The 19680-nt window shown below is 39.4% G+C and overlaps 1 protein-coding gene across 8 annotated transcripts in view; it reads left to right on the forward strand.

Moving 5' to 3' along the window:
* The window catches only part of LOC110983231 (uncharacterized), a 40197-nt gene extending 21815 nt beyond the window's left edge, over window positions 1-18382 (forward strand). For 6 of the 8 annotated variants that reach the window (XM_022242316.2, XM_022242314.2, XM_022242318.2 and 3 more), the window contains exons 3-6: window positions 3205-3512; window positions 5323-5464; window positions 6979-7087; window positions 14425-18382. In XM_022242316.2, coding sequence (XP_022098008.1) covers window positions 3338-3512; window positions 5323-5464; window positions 6979-7087; window positions 14425-14694 — 696 coding nt within the window. In that variant the 5' untranslated portion in view covers window positions 3205-3337 and the 3' untranslated portion in view covers window positions 14695-18382. Of the gene's footprint in view, window positions 1-1317; window positions 3513-5322; window positions 5465-6978; window positions 7088-7112; window positions 11251-14424 lie in introns of those variants that run through there. The other 2 variants (XM_022242320.2, XM_087145528.1) reach the window with 2 other exon arrangements.
* The last annotated feature ends 1298 nt before the right edge of the window (window positions 18383-19680 follow it).

The following is a 19680-nucleotide window of genomic DNA, read 5'->3' on the forward strand; positions in this document are numbered from 1 at the left end:
TGTTCACTTTATACTCCAAGAAGATTTCAAACAGTTTTCATACATTGAAGAAGAGTTTAAACATGCACAAAAAGTGATTCGAAGAGAAAAATCATGGCACTTATCCTTTAAAGCAGTGATGCCTGTAAGTCGTATGAAATACTTTTGCAACGAATAACTTACAGTGAATGTTAGCACTTTCATAACACCGGGAAAAAGGCACCTGGTATAGTTGTTATCTCACAAAATGACATTCCGACCCCAGAATGAAGTTCAAAAGTCCATAGTGTACGGGCAAATGCTTTTTGTTAGTATTATCCATTATCAAAAGGCCTTACAAAGAATCATTCACAATATGAGGGTTCAAAGCTGGAGTAATATGTTGAAACGTTTTACTTTAACACTCACAGGATTTGAGTTCAACACAACATACACTACAGTGTACCACGAAAAGTGTAGTTATAATTTGAAAGGAAGCGTTACCTTGGGATCTCTTGGAGTTCTCATCTGATCTTGTAACGAGTTTAACAGAAAACAGTTTTAACCATAACTCATGGCATCAGTATAAGAGCGACGTACCTTGGAACGGAGGTCTAAGCCCAGTCACAAGTCATGTAATCACAGGTCAAGTCAAGTCACAAGTCAAGTTGGTCCAAACACAAGCAAGTCACAAGTCTTTTTGTCCAAGTACGAAACAGTTCATGAGATGTATGATTTCAGGCCACAGCCAAGTGATTAAGACGTGGCCTTGTGCAGACAGGACCGGTGTAGAAGTCGGAAACCGAACGAAGTCTCACGTTGATTATTTTAAGAACGCAAGGCATAAGTTAAAATTTACATTGGTTTGATTGAGTAGTTTTCTTACTTGCGTTGGTAACAGGTCATAATGTCCAAGTTAAGTCACAAGTCATTATTTGCAAGTCCAAGTCAAGTCACAAGTCAAAACTGATAGCTAAAAGTCAAGTCACAAAAATAGCGACTCGAGTTCAAGTCAAGTGTATCGCCACTTAGTGCACGTTTGAGGCGTGACCTGTCGAAAATATCCGGCAATCAACAGTGCTATAAAAAAAATGACGACAACAAGTTCGTCATGTTTCGGACATTCCCGGAAAAAGTCTAGAATTGACTTTTGGGTCACGTGATCCTCCTGTACACGTAGCCCGATACCGGACCCTTGAATCGACAGAGTAGCAGTGATGTAGTCGGGTACTTTTTGAGAACCAAGTTCTCTACCAAATATTTAACTAGTTAGGAGGGATCAAAGCTGAAGTACATCGGTATTTGACGGTACACGCATAAAGGTAAGATTACAAAGCAACATATTGACTTCAGACCATCACTGTTTGATTGAAATTAACTTTTTAGGACAAAAGTACTCGGAAAGTACTCGGCCGAGTACTTTCTGAGTACTTTTCTCCTTCAAACTTAAATTTTACACAACTGGGAGTGTCTGAAGTCTAACATTTATTTTGTAATCTTACCTTTGCACATTTACCATCAAATGCCTGTGCACTCTGGCTTTATTCCCTCTTACCCAGTTCAGTATTTTGCGGAGAACGTTGGTACTCGGAAAGTACTCGACTACAACACTGCAGAGTAGTCGGAGATTCTTGGTCTGGGAACCAGACTAGTGTACACACACAGTCTAATGCAGGCATTGAGTATATTGTCTGTATTTTTGCCATGCGAACGATGTGCATTTTTGTCACTTCGTGAAAACAGAGAAACACAGAGACCAAGCTTTTTATTAGCAGTTTGTTTATAGTTACTTGGAAAGCAAACCAACGTTTTGCTTTGTAAAACTGTACTGATTTGTTCTTTGGATCAAAGGAAGCAAAAAGGTAGGAAAAACACGAGATCGAAAAAATTTCGTCTTTTGTTTGATTTTCCGGGTTTTGCCACTCCGTGAAAACACCAACGAGAAGTTATTATGCAGACATTTCCGTTCTTCTATAGGATACGAAAAAGCATGAACAACAGTTTTGTTTTTGTTTCGTTGTATTTATTTCATGTGTAAAAAACTTTAAACACATACAAAAATAGTTGCAGCTGTGTACTTCGCCGTTTTGCGAAGTGACAGGTGCGTAGCGAAGGCATTTTCTTGGGGGTGTCAGAGTCAATTTGCCGACTTGTAACTTGTTGGCAACCTCGTGTCATGTAAAATTTTCAAAGTGCGGAAAATGCAAATCCGTGATGCGCTACATTTCGTACTTCAGGGGAAATGTCAATGGCCAACATGTATCGTTTATGTACCAATTTTGGATTCATTTGCTGACCAAAACTCTATTTGCCAGCAGGAATAATTATTGGGGGTGCCGCATCCCATACCCCGCCCTGTCCCTAGGCCCCAGATTAGTGACAGACTTCAAATGAGCATTATCTAAAGGTACGCTTTTCCTTGATTGTCTGTGGCGGCTAGCAGGATTTGAAGGTACGTTAATGGTGGCTAGCGGGAAAACGTATGGGTCACAGCTTTTTTTGCACTTCGCGTGGGCTTATTCCTTGCAATATCCTTGTATAGGTGATTAAAAAGGAGAACGATGGCCAAAATAAAACAAGTGAAAATACGCTTATCGCTAAAAGCATGAAAGCACGAACGACCTTTTTATTAATAAAAGTTAAAATGTATGTAAGCGATGGCGTTCATACGTGGAAAGAGTGCACAGTATGCACATAATCTAATTAGTAAAAATCAATAGAAGAATTTTGCGCAATTTTGCGGCAACATATATCAACTCATCATATTTCTGTGTTGTGTCATTCTGACAGAGGGACAAAAATGAGCATTTTTTTCCCACGAGATAAAAATGAGCTAAAATTCATGAAACGATATTTCCCACCTTTAAAACTGGTTTTATTTCTCACAAAACAAAGCACGCATGAAGTAAGTTTCATACGGTTATTTTCACTCTAACACTGTCAATAACCGAATCTCTCGAATGAAGAATCCCCTTCTTTCTCATTAATGTTCTTGTGAGGCGTAAGAATTATCATCTAACGTGATCTTTGGGGGAATTGCCTTTCTTGTGCAGAGGCTGTTAATCAAAACGTGCTAGATACAGAACAGAACATCGTTTTGAGTCAGCTTATCTTTCTGAGCCAAATTAATCACCATATTGAAATCAATGTTAAAAATCGATTAGGGACTTGAACCACATATCAGCTCGATTGAAAGAGTCAAATATTCTGTATCTTAATCCTGTTACGGTAATTTATTTGTTGCAGTGACATCACGGAAGAGGGTTATAACACAGCCTAGCTATCAAAGAACCAGACACGCTTGCTGCTTGCTTATGGTGTGGTGGTGAGGAATTTGGAGTCATGAAGCTTAATATACTGGTGGACTAGCGATGTGAACATGAAATTTGGCAGTCTGCGGGCAGCACTAGCCATGTTGATCATAAGCAGTTTCGCCACAATAGCTGTGCCCGGCGACGTCTACCCTAATCCTCAAAAGGATCTCTATCGTTGCGGACGCAGAGGACGTGCTTCATGGATATGTGACCCTGATCAAGTGCTTTCATTTCATGCAGGTGTGTATAACATCCCATGGGATCATGCAAAACCGCTGATTAGTGTTGGTGATCGTTTGCACACAAGTATTTCAACAAGCCTTGAAAAGTATTCCTAAAGGTTTTAACCCTAAACGAGCTGGGGCTTAATTCGCCCCTCAATATTTCTCCCGACATTGCCTCAATACATTCTTAACGAGCCAAACTCATAGGAGTGTTTTAAGTAACTCTTTGCGGTCCTTTTGGAACCAATTTCGTGAAAATTATAATATACCATTCTCGCGTATAACACCCATTTTTCCTCTGCCGTGCTTAATGCACGCGAGCAGTGGAGTAACGGATATAGATCCAGCTTTGGCACGTCCACATCTAAGCGCAAACGAAGTTTCAACTCCGTGTTGGCAAAACAGTGTCGTCTTTTAATAATACTTGGGAGGAACGTTAATGGCCATCGGAGAAAGGCTGTATTTCTTATCCGGTCGGCAACCATTCAGTACCAACTGGAGGATTATGTCAATCGTGGCGACAGTTTTGGCGTTGTTCACAGAGATTGCCAGTCTCTCGCATCCTACTGGAAGGAATGAAGAATGTAGTTGTAGCCGGTGTTTTAATGTATCAAGATTTTAATAGTAAAAATCATCATTAAATTCTGAAAGAACAAAGAGAAATGCAATTTCGAGTGTACATGCAATTTTGGTCCAATAGTTACTTCATGTGTACGCAAAAAAACCCAGTTTTTAACCGTACTGCAGAGACATCTGATTCATATGCAATAAATGCAACTTCAAAATAACGGGAACTCTCAGAAACACGCATTTTAGCATTAAATTGAAAATTGCTACTGTGACCGGATACAAGTACAGCAGTTCAAATTATATGAATTTTAACATCGGTGCAATTTAGCTCGGTTGTACAGTTCAGCTGTTGGTCTGAAATAAAACAATTAAAATAAAGAGGTGATAAAGCAGTACTTACAATAATAATAAAAATGAGTCAACAGGTCATTTGTTCTTACATGCAGCTCAAGAATTAATAACTCTGTCACTGACAACTTACATGACATAAAAAAACCTTGAAACATCGATTTACTTTGAACTCCAGATTTTAACCTTTGACCCTAGTGCGTTACATTTACAAGTAAAGTTCATAACACTCCAACAGATAATATAACCTGAAGGTAAAAGGTAACGCAGCGAACTTCCGGAACCCTTGCGCGGTCCTCCTATGGGGATTTTTACATTGGGTCGTCCTATCACGTTGGATAATTTTTGGAAGAATAATTCTAACTGAAACCTCCCACCATGAAACACTCATGCAATTTTACCTTTGTCTTCTTCAAGTAATATTTAGGAAAAGTCACTTGGAGATGGGTGAAAAATGAATTTTACATAACGACCTTTCACGTCCGGTGATAATAAAATATAAAATACGTGATATAAAATAAACCCCACAATGCAATTCTAGAACAATAACCATCAACGCCAATCAGTGAGTTAATAAAATGTCTGATAAGAGAACCTGTAAAATAGTTTACTTTTCAGCTCAGTTAATCTTTCGCCGATATGAAAGCTCACTTCCGACGCGTTGACCCACATTCTGAATGGCGCAATAGCGCCCCCGATAGTCCGTTATAATTAGACTCGAGCGAAACACCGACTGTACAATATTATACACTAGTTACTAGTACTATTTTTTATACTAGTTTATCCATGGAGAAATTTTATTTCTCCATGGTTTATCCAACGTTTACAGTCGTGTTAATCCTGCATGTACGCACCAGCAGCCTATTTGATGCTGTAACAATACTTCATTATTGTCGAATTTATCTCAGCGGAGGATGTCAACACTGCCCTGAGCAATCTACGTGTTGAGACTGAGTGTTCATGTCACAATGCTGCCCTATGCTCCAACCACACTGGACATGGTTACAGTGTGGCAGTGGCTGTCATGTCTTTTTTACCAACAACCCGAAGGTAAGTGTCAAGGCATGAGTGTCGGTCTGGAGTTGCCCCAAGTTGTGGGGCACCTCAAAGTTCCTTGCAATTTGCTGTTATTCATTTCATAGGTAGATGACACCACTATTAATATTTTTTATTGTCAAAAAAATCTCGTCTCTCTCCATGAAATAGTCAATAATGAACTAATTAATACACGCACATGACTGGATAAAAGCGAACGTTTTATCCCTCAATCTATAATGCAATTACATGGCTTTCAGTAACAGGAAAAAGCACAGTAATTTATCAAACCTTAACATTGTAAAACAAAACAGTTGTGGAAAAAGTCAACAAGTCTAAATTGTTAGGTCTTATTGTTGATAAAAATTCTCAGACTTCAAGCATATTGTTCCATTTGAAGTTCTGAAATGTCTTTATACTTCACTTATACTTCCTTATTTTTTCTTATTATAATGTAATCTGGGGAAACACTTTTAGGACGAACTTAGATAAAGTAATTGTTCTGCAAAACAAAATTGTTCGTGTAATAACAAACTCATCATTTTAGGGCCCACAGTCAACCGATTTTACAAAACTTAAAGTACTTAAGTGTTGTTAACCTAAACAGTTACCGCAGACGTTATTTTTTGGATAAATATATAATAATGTAGGCATACTGCCACTCTCCTCTAGCCAATTGTTTAGGACTACTTGCAATTTACAAAATTACATTACAAGAGCAACATTTAATTTATCCTTGCATATATCTCAACACAGAGCGACTGCTTTTCAAAACAATCTTACATTTTCTGGACCCAAAATATGGAAATCCTTGCTGCTGTCTCTTAAACAGTCCATTTCCTACTGTTTTTTAAGCGCAAACTAAAGTTATATCTCATATAAATTTATACCTTTCAAATTGTACATTAGCTAAAATCCAGTTTGAATTACCAGAATATCGATTTTCCACCTGCTTAATTGCCCTTATGTAATATCACGCAGTTTATTTTCTGAACTTTACCAGTACATTTACTGTATATCTTTGTTTTTTTCTTTTTAGTTACCTGTGTTTTGTCTGTCTTTACGTTGTATTTCTTAATTGGTTTCCTTTTCGTTTTGGATTTATCTGTGTATTTTGGTAAACATGGCATGCCTTACACGAGCTTTTGCTTCTGTTAGGTTTTGCGCAAAGCACGGATATTATTCATAATAAGATCTTATTGATCCAATTATATCTAATCTCATCAAGTTGCGTGTAATAAGCCATACAGTTTCATAAAATAAACGGCTACAGATTGTGTTGGATATCGCCAAATTACCTTAACTCCACAATTGGCAAACGCTGAGTTGTAAATTCAACTCCCTTGTATCCACATATAGGCCTAGAGCAATACTGACCAAGTGTCGTCCTATGATAATAGGGAGAGTTTCAAACTAGAACCACTGTTTGCTGTGCAGTGCCATCCGTCAGAAACAGTGACTGCGTTGCAGCCGTGAAATTGGCCTTTCGTAAAAATGCTGCAAAACTAAGATTTTCTTCGATAATGCAGGCAACTCATCACCGCAACAAGCTATGCAAAGTACCTCAGGGAACATGAATGGCTATATGGTAACTGTGAGGACGACGTCGTCATCGTTGTCTCAAAGCTGGAAAAACAGGTATTTGTCAAGAAATACATTTATTCATTGCTTGTCAGTCTCACAACGAGTTTGCTTCATGGTGGGTGAATCAGATCGGCACTTTGCCGCCTTCCACTTTTGTGCCGATGTTCAAACCCCTTTTAAACCGGCAAGTGGATTGGATTTTCATTCAGTGGGGTTTTTACAGTTCCACAGTTGAATACGAGTTCAGCATACACCCGTGCGGTTAATATTAACAAGAACATCATTGAGGATATTGAATTAGTTGCCGTGAGGCATGATCAGAAACATTTTAAAAGGAAACAATTTCCAAAACCTTAGTATTGTGAGACTAACCATGGCGTAAGACTTGCCATCTCATTTGTTTCATAATTCAGAGGGCGTCATTGCCCGGAAACATCTTCTGTACAATATTGTACATTATTGCAAAATTTAAAATATACGTTGCAAATTATTTACTGTGTTATATGTATTGCGTTTGAGTCATTCTATAAATTTAGGGTCTGACGTGCGACTTTTATGTCTGTCCCTGTTACACCTGACCGGAGTAATTTGAGGAGGGACATATTACTGAAATTGACTTCGAACTATTTTCATTTGTATGGTTTGGTAGGTAGGTTCCATTACTTTATCACTCATGGGTTTACAACAGTGTGTTTTAAACATAAAAAATCATACACCAGGGACTGGTATGTACTTAATTCGGTTGTGGTGAAAGTACGAGAGAGTAGCAGAGTGTGACTGGTGTCAAATGTCATGTATCCTAAATTTGATCGTTTCAGTCCACGATTTTGCAGGTTAACAAAGAATGATGATGATGATGATGATGATGATGGTGATGATGGTGATGATGGTGATGATGATGATGATGATGATGATGGTGATGATGGTGATGATGGTGATGATGATGATGGTGATGATGATGATGATGATGATGATGATGATGATGATGATGATGATGGTGATGATGATGATGATGATGATGATGATGATGATGATGATGATGATGATGATGATGATGATGATGATGATGATGATGATGATGATGATGATGATGATGATGGTGATGATGATGATGATGATGATGATGATGATGATGATGATGATGGTGATGATGATGATGATGATGATGATGATGATGATGATGATGATGATGATGATGATGATGATGATGATGATGATGATGATGATGATGGTGATGATGGTGATGATGATGATGGTGATGATGATCCTCCTCCTCCCCCTCCGCCCTCTCCACTCCTCCTCCTCTACCGTATTGTCGTTAGGATTTGCCAGGTTTATGTCACCTCGGTGGGGGGGGGGGACAAAGCAGTCGTCGATGATGTGCTGTGCTGTTTGCTGGCCTGCTCCGCAAATGCAGGCAGTTGATGGGCGCAGTCCCAGTGGTAAATGTTGGCGTTGAATCGCCCGACCCCCTGTACTGTGCGCAGTCGATTGAGGGCGACCCATTCTCTCAGCAGTAGGCCCGTACGCGTATTTTTTTCCTCGGAGGGTAAGGGGTAATTATAATATCAAGACCAGCATTCGTGATATGGACATCGTTTGAGCTACTAGTAGTAGAGTGGCGGTTTTTTTACAGAGCTAGTTTGGATGTCAGCAAAACACTAACCTATGGTAGACTAGCACTGCTTCGGTCTTTGATGTTTTTGTCGTAAATATTCAGTAATTTCAGTGCACCACATTCTATTAGGGCCCACATGTCACTAGTGATTAGTAGGAACAAACTCTTGCAGATCGTGTTATTTGTCCCATGTGATCACTACTAGAAAGCGTGAATTAGTGGCTCAATAATTTTTACGGTCCTCATTTTACGGTACATTTTTGCAAGTACAAAGCTCACTGGCGATTTAGCACAACCAAACCTGACGGCATTGTATCAAAGAAAGGTTTCTATCCCAATACTGATCTCATGCTTTGTGTAAACAACTTTTTGAAAAATAGTTTTTTGGCTTGCTTTGTATTAATTTTGAACTGCCTACTGGATTTTATTTTACCTCTTTGTCACAGAATGTAGGCCCACGATAATGCAGACTCCCTGTCAGTGTTTTGGTATGGCACAATAAATAAAGATATTCTCCATAATTTGTAGGTTCATGCACTTCATGCCCTATCAACTTGATTTTTTTTTGGGGGGGGTGGTGTCAGGAATGTCTCAAATCACCCTTCAGATTCTGTTTTTATTAACGGTAATCGTCAGAAATCTACCAGTGAAATGTGAAGGAAAGTCGTTCCTGGCATGCCTTAGGATCGGAGTTAGTCTTGCGAAATGTTCTGCATGCGGCTCAGTTCTAGATAAAGAAAATCCTTCTTCTAAAAATTACTATACAAAAATTCCAAAAGACCTCGGTTTTCTCTCTTTTTCGTTGAATTTGGTTCTGCGAACAATATTGTTCTAGAGGAACCCGCTGAGAATACGCGCATATTGGCGACCGCGCGAACACTTGAACGCTACTAGCTCATCAGCCTTCCATGGGCGGAAATCCCGGGGGACGGGGGACACGTCCCCCATCCAAAAAATCGGTACGGGGGGACACAATGTCGAATGTCCCCTCCATGCTTTAAGCAAAACAAAATACTAAAGGAATTGATGAATCCAAGATTTTCCCTTTAGATTTTTTATAAATGGGATAAGATAATTAACACCGTGTGCACAGAACACGTATATGGAAGCCCCCCCCCACGATCGATGAGAGATTTCTGCCCATGCGGCCATCACTGAATTTGGGACTTAAACTTGAGCTTTTCTTCACGATTACATAGGATATGACCATCATTTGCAAGTTCTTGCTACTAATTATCACTTCTGGGCAGTAATCGTTCTTTTAAATTTTTTGTGGGTTAACCAATTACATTTTTAATTATTCCCACAAAACAAAATCACCCACCAAAAAGTGATTTTTCTGAAGTCTGATTGCAGCCATTTTTCAAGTGGCAACCCTCAACTTTCTCAGGCACTTTGGACCATTTTTCAACCGTAGTTTTTAACCATTCTGCTCTCATGAAAGCTCAAAGACCCAGGGAGTTGATCCTGGCGGGATTTACACAATCTCACCATTTTAGGGACCAAACTATCTCCTTTTTCAAAAGATACTGTGGGGGCACTTTAAATGCTAATGAGCTGGCCAGAAATTCTCACTTGAATTAGTGGTCTGCACTCCTAGGGAAAAAAATTACGCGGTCCGCACCAGGTTCGGCAATGGGCAGTGGTCTTTGGCTCAGCAGTGAATGGGGCTGGCACTCAAGAGATTACGATGGTCGGCCGACCATCGTAATAGAGTTAATTTCAGTTCGCATATCACATCCTTTAACAGGCGCCAAATTTCTTATACGTAGTGTTTACAAATGTTGTGGGAGTCTCCATTAATGAACGGATAAACCTAAAAGCAGCTAAAAATATACTGACATTCTTTCACCAAAACACTGTTAACTGAAATTATAGTTACCTGAGTGTTAGGCGTAAAGTAGAAAATAAATTGGATCCGTGTGCAGTTTAATTTCATTTAAGGAAAGGTGTTTTTTACGGAAAACTTTGTGAATTGAAAATCACCCCTAGATAATAATGGTATCATCCATTATGGCGGCTGTTTTCGAGCACGGTGATTTTCGTCAACAAAAAGGACGATTTATACACGTTAATCCTCCCTTGTTTCAAGACATAATGCTTTTTTACTTATAATTTTTAATGACTCAACTATGAATGGTGTTTTAGACTTTCATCGCCGTGTGAACTGACATGAAAGTGCCGTTTTAAACACGATCGCGCGCGCACGTGCATTATCATATCGTAGCGGATTGGTTTGCACACACATTCATACAAACTCAATGTATAGCTTGTAAATGTATATGTCTGTTCAAGGACACCGTACCACATGATAGGAAAAGGCATGATGGGATAGGTGATCAACGTTTTCCGTAAAATGGCGTCCTGAGATGTGGTGAGATCGTTAAAGTTGTGTTATGTTATCGTTGTCAAATCCGCCGGCTTATCCTGTGGAATATTGTGCGGACCGTCTGTCTCCAGGATCCTAAAACAACCTGTAGTGATCGGCCCGTTACAATGTAGGCCTACTCGTTTCGGTGTCACGGACACGAGTAGACTGCTGTGTTCCTGGATGACGTTTTTCCATGAATCTGCAATGAAATGCTACATTGTCGAGGAGGTGCATTACTCCTAGCCGTTGAAAACTGCTCCTTTTTTAAGGGAATGGGAACCTGTCAATTTTTCATGCTCGTTTCCCACCCTGACCCCGCGGACGATGTTTGCTTGTACTACAAACGCCCTATAATCCATACATTTTACGCAAGATAAACTACAAGACCTTCAATTTAAGCGTCGAAAATGCCGCGCTGTTTTTCTCGATTTTTCACAAAGCAGTTGACTTAATCATGAAACAAGTGAGTGGAATGAAAGTTGCAGTACATACTACACACAGTGGGTACATATTACATAACAGTGGGTTTTATGTGTTTTAAGTTTGTATTCTTTTAATGGAGATTTTAAATGTTTTTAAATTTATTCTGTACATGTTTATATGTATTTTTTATCTATGCTCTCTGTATCCCATCGCTATATTTGTAATCTGCGTCCCGTTTTCGGTTTAGTCCTTTTACGTTATTTATTTTAGATCATACATAGTACATTTCCTCATTGGGTGGGGGTGTGGGAGAGTCCTGTTTCTGTATGGATTTTGATTTTTTTTCTAAGGTTGAGTGTTTATTATATAATTTTTCTTGTTTCCTGTTCGTCCGAGTGTCTAGTGTATGTTTTTAATAATTATCCTGTATTCTATTTTATAATTGTTTGTCTCTGTATGTTTGAAGCTTTTTTCTTTCTGTTTTATTACCTTGTAAATGCGCCTGGAGAGCTACCAGATAGTTATTAGGTTAACTTATTGGCAATCCGGCAGGGGCGCCTTTTTGTTGTGTCATTTTATTGTATTTACCTGCGAAATAATAAATGAAATGAAAACTGAAACACACTGTAATCAGTCATTCCAACCATTTGCACTGTGAACAAAACAGCCAGTTTTAGCAAAGGCAACCTGGATTTTCAAAGGATGGTCATTCTTGGTGAATCTTCAGGTGGAATGAACTTACAGAGGTTATTGGCATCTGTCAGTGTGTTTATGACTGTATAAGCTTCTTTTATGGAGACATTCATCCTTGAAGGGTAGCTACAATGGGATTGTCTTTATTCTTACCTTCAAATACACTTACGTGCCTCAGATAACCTAATTTTCCATTTGTTTGCACTATTTCAAAGGGTGTTTTACTGCCTCTTTGGTTTTATTCCAATGATGTCATCCCAGGATGCAAACCTTGATTGGTTTGTACAAAAACATGCTTTTTAAAGACTTTACTTGACTAAATTCCCTCTTCCATTTGTGATTCATTGTTGAATAATTACATGGCAATACGGGATAAATCAACAAGTTTTCAGTGAGTAAATTCTGGGTTCACAATTTTAACAGAAAAACCTATGCACTAAATTTTGTCTTTCCTGGAAGAACGGCGCCCCCAGTTATCCAAGAAAGTATGGATAATTTTAAATAGATTTAAAAAGTGCATTTTTCAATGCATTTAACTAAACAGGAATGAAAATAGTTTTCATATTGAACAAGAGTATGCATTTGCAGAAAAACATGTGTCCAAGAAAAATCAATTGGCGATACACTTTAATTACTGCAGTACAACACTGTATCCCGATCTCTAGTCCGTACAAACCATTATGGCACTACGTTTTGTATGCATTCAAGCGTGGCACAAGTGGGAACTCCTGTAGGGATCGAACTCCATCCACCAAAAGCCATGTTGTGGCCGAATAAGTGACTCATAGAGCCCCTTTTAATTTAGCCAGAGATTTATTTTGTAAAGGACCGTCCGATAAAACCCAACAATTTAATACTTTCTTCGTGCTTCTGAAAGAAAACGTTTTCTTTCTATACAGTGTATTGCCCTCATGTGGGAAAACCAAAATAACTCAAAAACAGGAAGCCAGATTGGAGTACTGTTGGAAGGTGGAGCATGCTCGCAGAGAACGAAAACGGAAGGGCAAAGGTTGAGGGGAAAATGCCAAATTAAACAAAACTTGTAATCGACACTGTCGTCACAAACTGACGGCGAGGAATAAACTCCTCAAAATCTAACGCTAAACGCGCACTTCCGACAAAAGCCGGAGTCTGAAAGGCAAAAGCCAGTGTTACCTGATCGATATTTTCTATTGGCGTCAAAACGCTAAGCCAAACAGGCAAATGACGGAAATTGGGAAAAAAAACCGTCGGAGTACCCAAAGAGGGTGGGTTAAAACCAACGCCAATCAACCATTTTATGATGGAGATGAATGCCGTCTGGACAAACAAAAGGCCAGAATGTTGAAGTAGGCCAATGAGGCACTATCAGTGTTCCCGCGGCATTGGTAGAATCAATATGCTTAACAACTGGAATTATACAAGACACTGACGGACAGAAATAGTTATTGTCATCCTGCCACTGTTGACAAAACGCGTCAACTCCAGAGGAAACCCTACATAAAAAGCGAGAATTAAATCTAGCGAGTTTGGCATTATATGGGGACGCAAAGCGGTCAATTGTGTGACACCGTGAGTTCATGATCACGTGTTCCAGGTACAGCTTCTAGTCTTGGCTGTGATTGATGTCTCTGGCTTGGCAGAACAAGTTTTTCTTCTCGTGTTGGCAGGCACATCCGAAAAATCTGCCATTTGTGGGGATCAGTCGTCGAATGGTCGATCAGGCGGGACATACTTTGCTAGATGACGGTCGTTTTCTTCATTTCTGGGTTGAGCTTTAAAAATGCGTTATTACATGTTTGGTAAGGAATATAATGCCAATCTGCTTAAGATGGATACCATCAGGTGTATAAAGTGGCCAGTAGTGTCTTGTCAACAAATTCCCATCTGGATTGCGCAGCCATATTTCTCAGGCCAGTATTGGTAGCTTGGGCTGAGATCTCGGGGGTGGATAGGGGTATCCACACACACACACTTTTTGATGGTGGGGGAAGGAAGGATTCAGATGGTGTTCATTTCGCTTCAGAGGTACTTGATGTTGGCTTTTTTGGGAGTAAAATTTTGTTGTCCACGTAGTAAATTGGTATTTATAATTGATTTTCAATGTAAGGGTTGAAGAAAAAGGTCTTTTCCATTTGCTTGTGAAGTGTTAGAAATTGTAATGTGAGGATTATCCATGCGGGCTGGAGAACTTGACATTCTATTGCTGGCTATGTTTGCATTCTTTTGAACTGACGGTAAACTGTTATTTCAAATACTCTTACAATTAAAACACTTTTGCTATCACCTCCTCTGTTTATGCTGCAGGTTGCTGCTTCTGTTGGGGACACTGCTGCACGGAAGCTCACCGCAAGGGTTATGGCAGATATCTTCAGTGACACAAGTGACAACTTCCAAAATGGAAACTTTTCAGAGGGACTTTTAGAAATAATTGAACGCATGAGAGCAGCATTTCGAAATGACTACGTCATTACTCCGTCTTTTCCAGTGTGGACTGTCGTTCAAATGGCAATGGCAACTCTGTTTGTTTTGATTTGTTTTTTTAGTATGTACATATGCAGAAAACTTTATTCTTAGATTTTTAGTTTGAATGAGTTTGAAATCTTGAAATTGTGAAACAAAAAAACAAAAAAATCGCATGCAAAAGTCAAGGACCACGATGGTCCACCTTGATTAAAGGCAGTTATGGGTGATGAATTTTTATATGACGCATCCAAGCTCTCTGAGATTCAACTTACATAATTTGGTGCGGTTGCTCGCTGTCATTCAGATCATTTGCATAAATCAGCCGTTATCATGCTAAAGAAGATTTTCAGTTACGTGATTTTTGACAGTTAGCGTTCAATTTCTATAGATATGTGTGCGGCAACAAGCACCTCTGGGTAGTCTCTCAACATACTGACGCACATGAAATTACCATTTGAAATACACAGGTTCGAAAATGCACGCGCCTTCACGAACAAGCAACGCTTCCTGAAATTTCTTTGCCCGTCATGTCACGTCACATGGAAAACCTTTATATTGTCAAAAGAGTAACATCTTTGTTTTGTTCTATTCGCGCTGTTTGGATTGTACACATTCTTCAACCTAGATTTCTTTTAGTTGTGGGCTTAAATTGTGTTATTTCATCTTGAGTATCCTGTTTGGGGTTGATTTCTTTGACATGAAAGCATATAGATCACAATGTGACATCATATGCACGGTGGCGGTATTAGTGGTGTGTATTAAACCTCTACGATGATAATGAGCTTTATTTGGAAAGAAATGTATAGTTGACTGTATTGACTGTTTGAAACACTCTGTAAAGCCTTACAAACACAACACTTGTTATAATTTTTCCTAGTGCCTTTTTTACTTGTCAACCAAAGTTTGTAATTATAACTCAGCACATGCGATGATGTCAACAAGAGAAGGTCCTTTTATACACTGAGTAATTTTGGGGAATTGGGTGGGACAGATTTAATTAGAAGGTCGCACACATTTTATTACACATTTTATTTCTCAGACTTTGTAAGATATTTCTGAAAAATATCACTGCCTGCAAGTTTGAGAAATTCTTAGGAAAAGTGTACAGGGCCCACAGAGAGGTCAATTTTTGACTGGGCCACTAAGGTCAGGATGTGGATTTCCTGAGAGGCTGCTATAGAGCCAGCCTAAACTACTTCCAAAACTGATTCGAGATGCCTTTCATCTTTTGTCTCATCTTTGTTTAAAAGTCTTTACTTGCTTGACTTCTGTTAGAAATGTCATGTTAATGAGTTCATGTTAGTTAACTTTAAAAAAAAAAGATCAGTGCAGATTTTTCTAATGCACGTCCTTGTTAATGGCACATTTGGTGACCCATTGGACACTTTGCATTCAGTTTAGTTTTGGAAATAATAGGGAATTTTGACAACTTTCTGGTGATGCCAAGGAAGGATTTGCGTTTGCGCAAAAGTGACAGTGTTTCACCATTTCAGGAAAAATTATCATGAAAGTCTCTGTCCGCACTTAAATTTACGAGAGCTCATTAGCGCCAAGCTATGGAGCGTCAAAAGTGGACAACCTTATTTTCTCATTTTCTGTCAGTAGATTTTCGGGACTTTGGACTTTGCGTATAGCATTTTCAAAAAACGAAATTTTCCGCTAGGAGAAATTTGGATTTTACTTTAACAACTCTTCGTGGCGCGTCAAAAGTGGACAACTAAAAACTTCAAATTTCCACTGGCAAAATTACTGTCATGCTCCCAAAGTGGACAACCCCATTTTCTCATTTTTTGCTAGTAGATTTTCGGGTTTGGGGAATTTACGTAAAGCATATTCAAAAGCTCAATTTTCTGCTAGCAAAAATTGGGAATTTACTTAAAGAAGTCTTTGTACCACGTCAAAAGTGGACAACTAAGAACTTCAAAATTCCACTAGAAAATTTTATTTGATGCTCCCAAAGAGGACAACCCCATTTTCTCATTTTCTGCAAGTAGATGTTCGGGTTTTTTGAAGTTGCACCACCCCTTTTCATAAAACCCAATTTTCTGTTATTAGAAATTTGGATTTTTCTTTGCCGACGGCGGGGTGGACCAAAAGTGGGCAAGTTAAAACTAGAAGGACACTTTCCTCCCTGCGTTGAAAATGAACGGTCTTAGGAAGATTGGCATCACCCGACCCTGAAAAAAATAAGGTGGACGAAAGTTGCGAGGCTGCGAGAGTGACGGTCCTTTGTATATATACATGTAGTTGTACTGCAAACGTGCGGAGCCGTCTGTTGACGGGCATCAGGCGCCATTTCCCTTGCTGCATGTGATCGGCCTTTTTCATGCAACTTGTATGTCCATTTAGCCGATTTTGTGAAAAAGATCGGACCTTCTTCACGTCAAGGATGTGAATTGTATGGGATTTATCGCAGGGGAGTATTATTCTATAGGAAATAAAAAATTATGGTGGAAGTTACTCGGAGTGGCAAAAGTGAACGACCAATTTTTTGATATTCAGATATCCTAAGATTTGTTATTCAATCCACCGTCCATGCATTTCACAGTACAGGTATCTGATGACTGCTCTGGGCCGTCAATTGCAAGTTTGTGTTTAAATTGCGTCAATATCCTTTCACGTTGTCACTTTGAATCATTTGTCTTCATACTTATGACCCAGGCCTCCACTCTAACTACCCACATGTTTTGATGACTTGAACAAAGATTTGAATGATAAATATTAAATTAGATCTTTGATGCCATATCAGTGACCGACTGGTGTACTGGCTGAAAGATTTATTTACTTTGTGGCTATCCTTTTTTGTTATTGGAATTACCGGCTGAATACGTGTTTTGGAATTACTTTGTGGGATGTCAAAATTATTTCAGCAAATTCAAGTTTTTGAAACTCTTGATTCACTAAACAGCACTTAGCTTCTTCTCTTGAGATGACTTTTTTGATTACAACCTGTTTTCGTTCCACAACAAATTCAATTTTTCTACTGGAATGGACAGAATGGTTTATTCTAGCTATAACATCGTTAGGGACATATCACCATGCGCTCATTTATTCAAAATGGAAATTCCCGACGGCAAGCCACCACCGTCATTCGAATTACACTGTGTGCTGAATCGGAAGTTTGCGGTACCATAAAGGACTGTCAGGCTTTCGATGGCCCCTTTCGTATTTGCATTTCTCCGAATAGGAATCATCCATATTTTTTCCCGAGCAGTGAAGCCATCCGCCGACGCGTCAGATGCAGAACATTGACTCTCTACGGTTGATGTTGGCTGCCCATCTTCCCAAGACCGTTCCATTCTGAGCGTAGGGGGCACAGCGGTCGTTTCAGTTTTCAACTTGTCCACTTTTGGACCACCCCGCAAAGTAAAATCTAAATTTCTGCTAGCAGAAATCTAAATTTCTGCTAGCATAAATTTGGATTTTACTTTTTTATGAAAAAGGGTGGTGCAACTTCAAAAAAACCGAACATCTACTAGCAGAAAATGAGAAAAAGGGGTTGTCCTCTTGGGAGCATCAAATAAAATTTGCTAGCGGAAGTTGAAGTTTTTAGTTGTCCACTTTTGACGCGCTACGAAGGCTTCTTTAAGTAAATTTCCAATTTTTTGCTAGCAGAAAAGTGAGTTTTTGAAATTGTTATGTGTACGTTGACGTGTGTACATTGGCATAGCCAAAGTGAATGCCATCCTATATGTGTGCCACCGTCTAGTAACGTGTGGTAAATCCGTAGTGACAGGATTGGGAATCTGTAATAACGGATTGGCAATCCGTAATAACAATTGGCAACCAATATTGAGAATTTTTTTGTTTCCAAATTTAATGTTTGTTTTTGTTTTGAGGGGTTTTTCTAGTACAGAAAAGTAAGGTTGTGACAAAAGGTCCTATCAAATTCTTTGAATTGGGAAGTCAAGCTAGATTTCTGGTATACGTTTACCGCACGATAACTTTGGTTTAGCGAACACAATCCTCTGTCTCGGGGTCTGAATAGGATGAATGGAGGTCCCTTGGTCCATGCTTGGACACACACACAGGAAAAAATCAAAGCACTCTAGCAATTTACATGTTGTTTCAGCACTAGTATAATACATGTCGAAATCTATCCACCCCATCCGCTCTCACCTCCATTTCTCCACCCCCCCCCACCAACAACCAGAAACATTGAAACCACAGAGAATGTGTAATACCTACTTGTACAAGTTGAAGAACACTAACAGCCGTAGACAGCTTGGCTTTCATCGACCTTCGCATTAGCCTTTAGTCAAGGCGCACGTGGCCTAGCAGCCAGAGTGTGGGTCATGTGTCCAGGTAGCCGCACGTGCTTTGAGTAAAGCCTATCTTTGCATAAGCCCTGCCCCCCTAGATTGAGCTCCTCGCATGTACAGATGTATGGTGCGACCAGCCAAAAGGTCCCTGATGTTATATCTAGTCCCATGGGATTGGTTAGAAACAGCTGTTGGTGACGTTCAGGCAGTGGGCAACAGTTAGCCTTGGTCAAGGCGTTCGTCATTCGTCGCAACGCAGCGCGGCTCGCACCAGCCGCTCGCTGACCTAGTAGGCCTACGTATCTGTACCGTACATGCGCGTACGTACATATGTTCACACCTGCATACTTTGCAAAATCAAGGCGAAGAGCGACCTCACACGGCCCACGAAATACGTAAATCAGCAGAACCAGGACGAACGTCTTGGTACTGGTGCAACCGTCCGCGGCCGGGCGGTGCTAATGCATGAGTCAATGTTTTAAAGGAACCGGTAAATAGAAATATTTTTATAAATTTTACTTAAAACCTTTGAAATTGCATCTCTGGGTTCAATTAACCTCATTTTAAATTTTTGTTTTGCAATTTTAACCCATATTTTGATGGTTTTTTGGCTTTTATGCTAATGTATTTGCATATTCATGAACAGAACTGTGATGTCATCCAAGGCACTGAATCTCAATGTTGCACTGATTTGTGTACAGAAAATTTATAGATTTTTTTAACTGCTGCTATGGCAGACTTCATTTTCTTAAGTGGGAAATTTATTGCTGTGTAACTATTTGGCAATAATCCAGTAAAAATCATGTTCGCAGAAATGTTCCCAGATAGCAAATTT

Source organism: Acanthaster planci, linkage group LG14 (genome assembly GCF_054643075.1).
Source record: "Acanthaster planci isolate LZ-2023a linkage group LG14, COTS_SCS, whole genome shotgun sequence".
Taxonomy (NCBI): domain Eukaryota; kingdom Metazoa; phylum Echinodermata; class Asteroidea; order Valvatida; family Acanthasteridae; genus Acanthaster; species Acanthaster planci.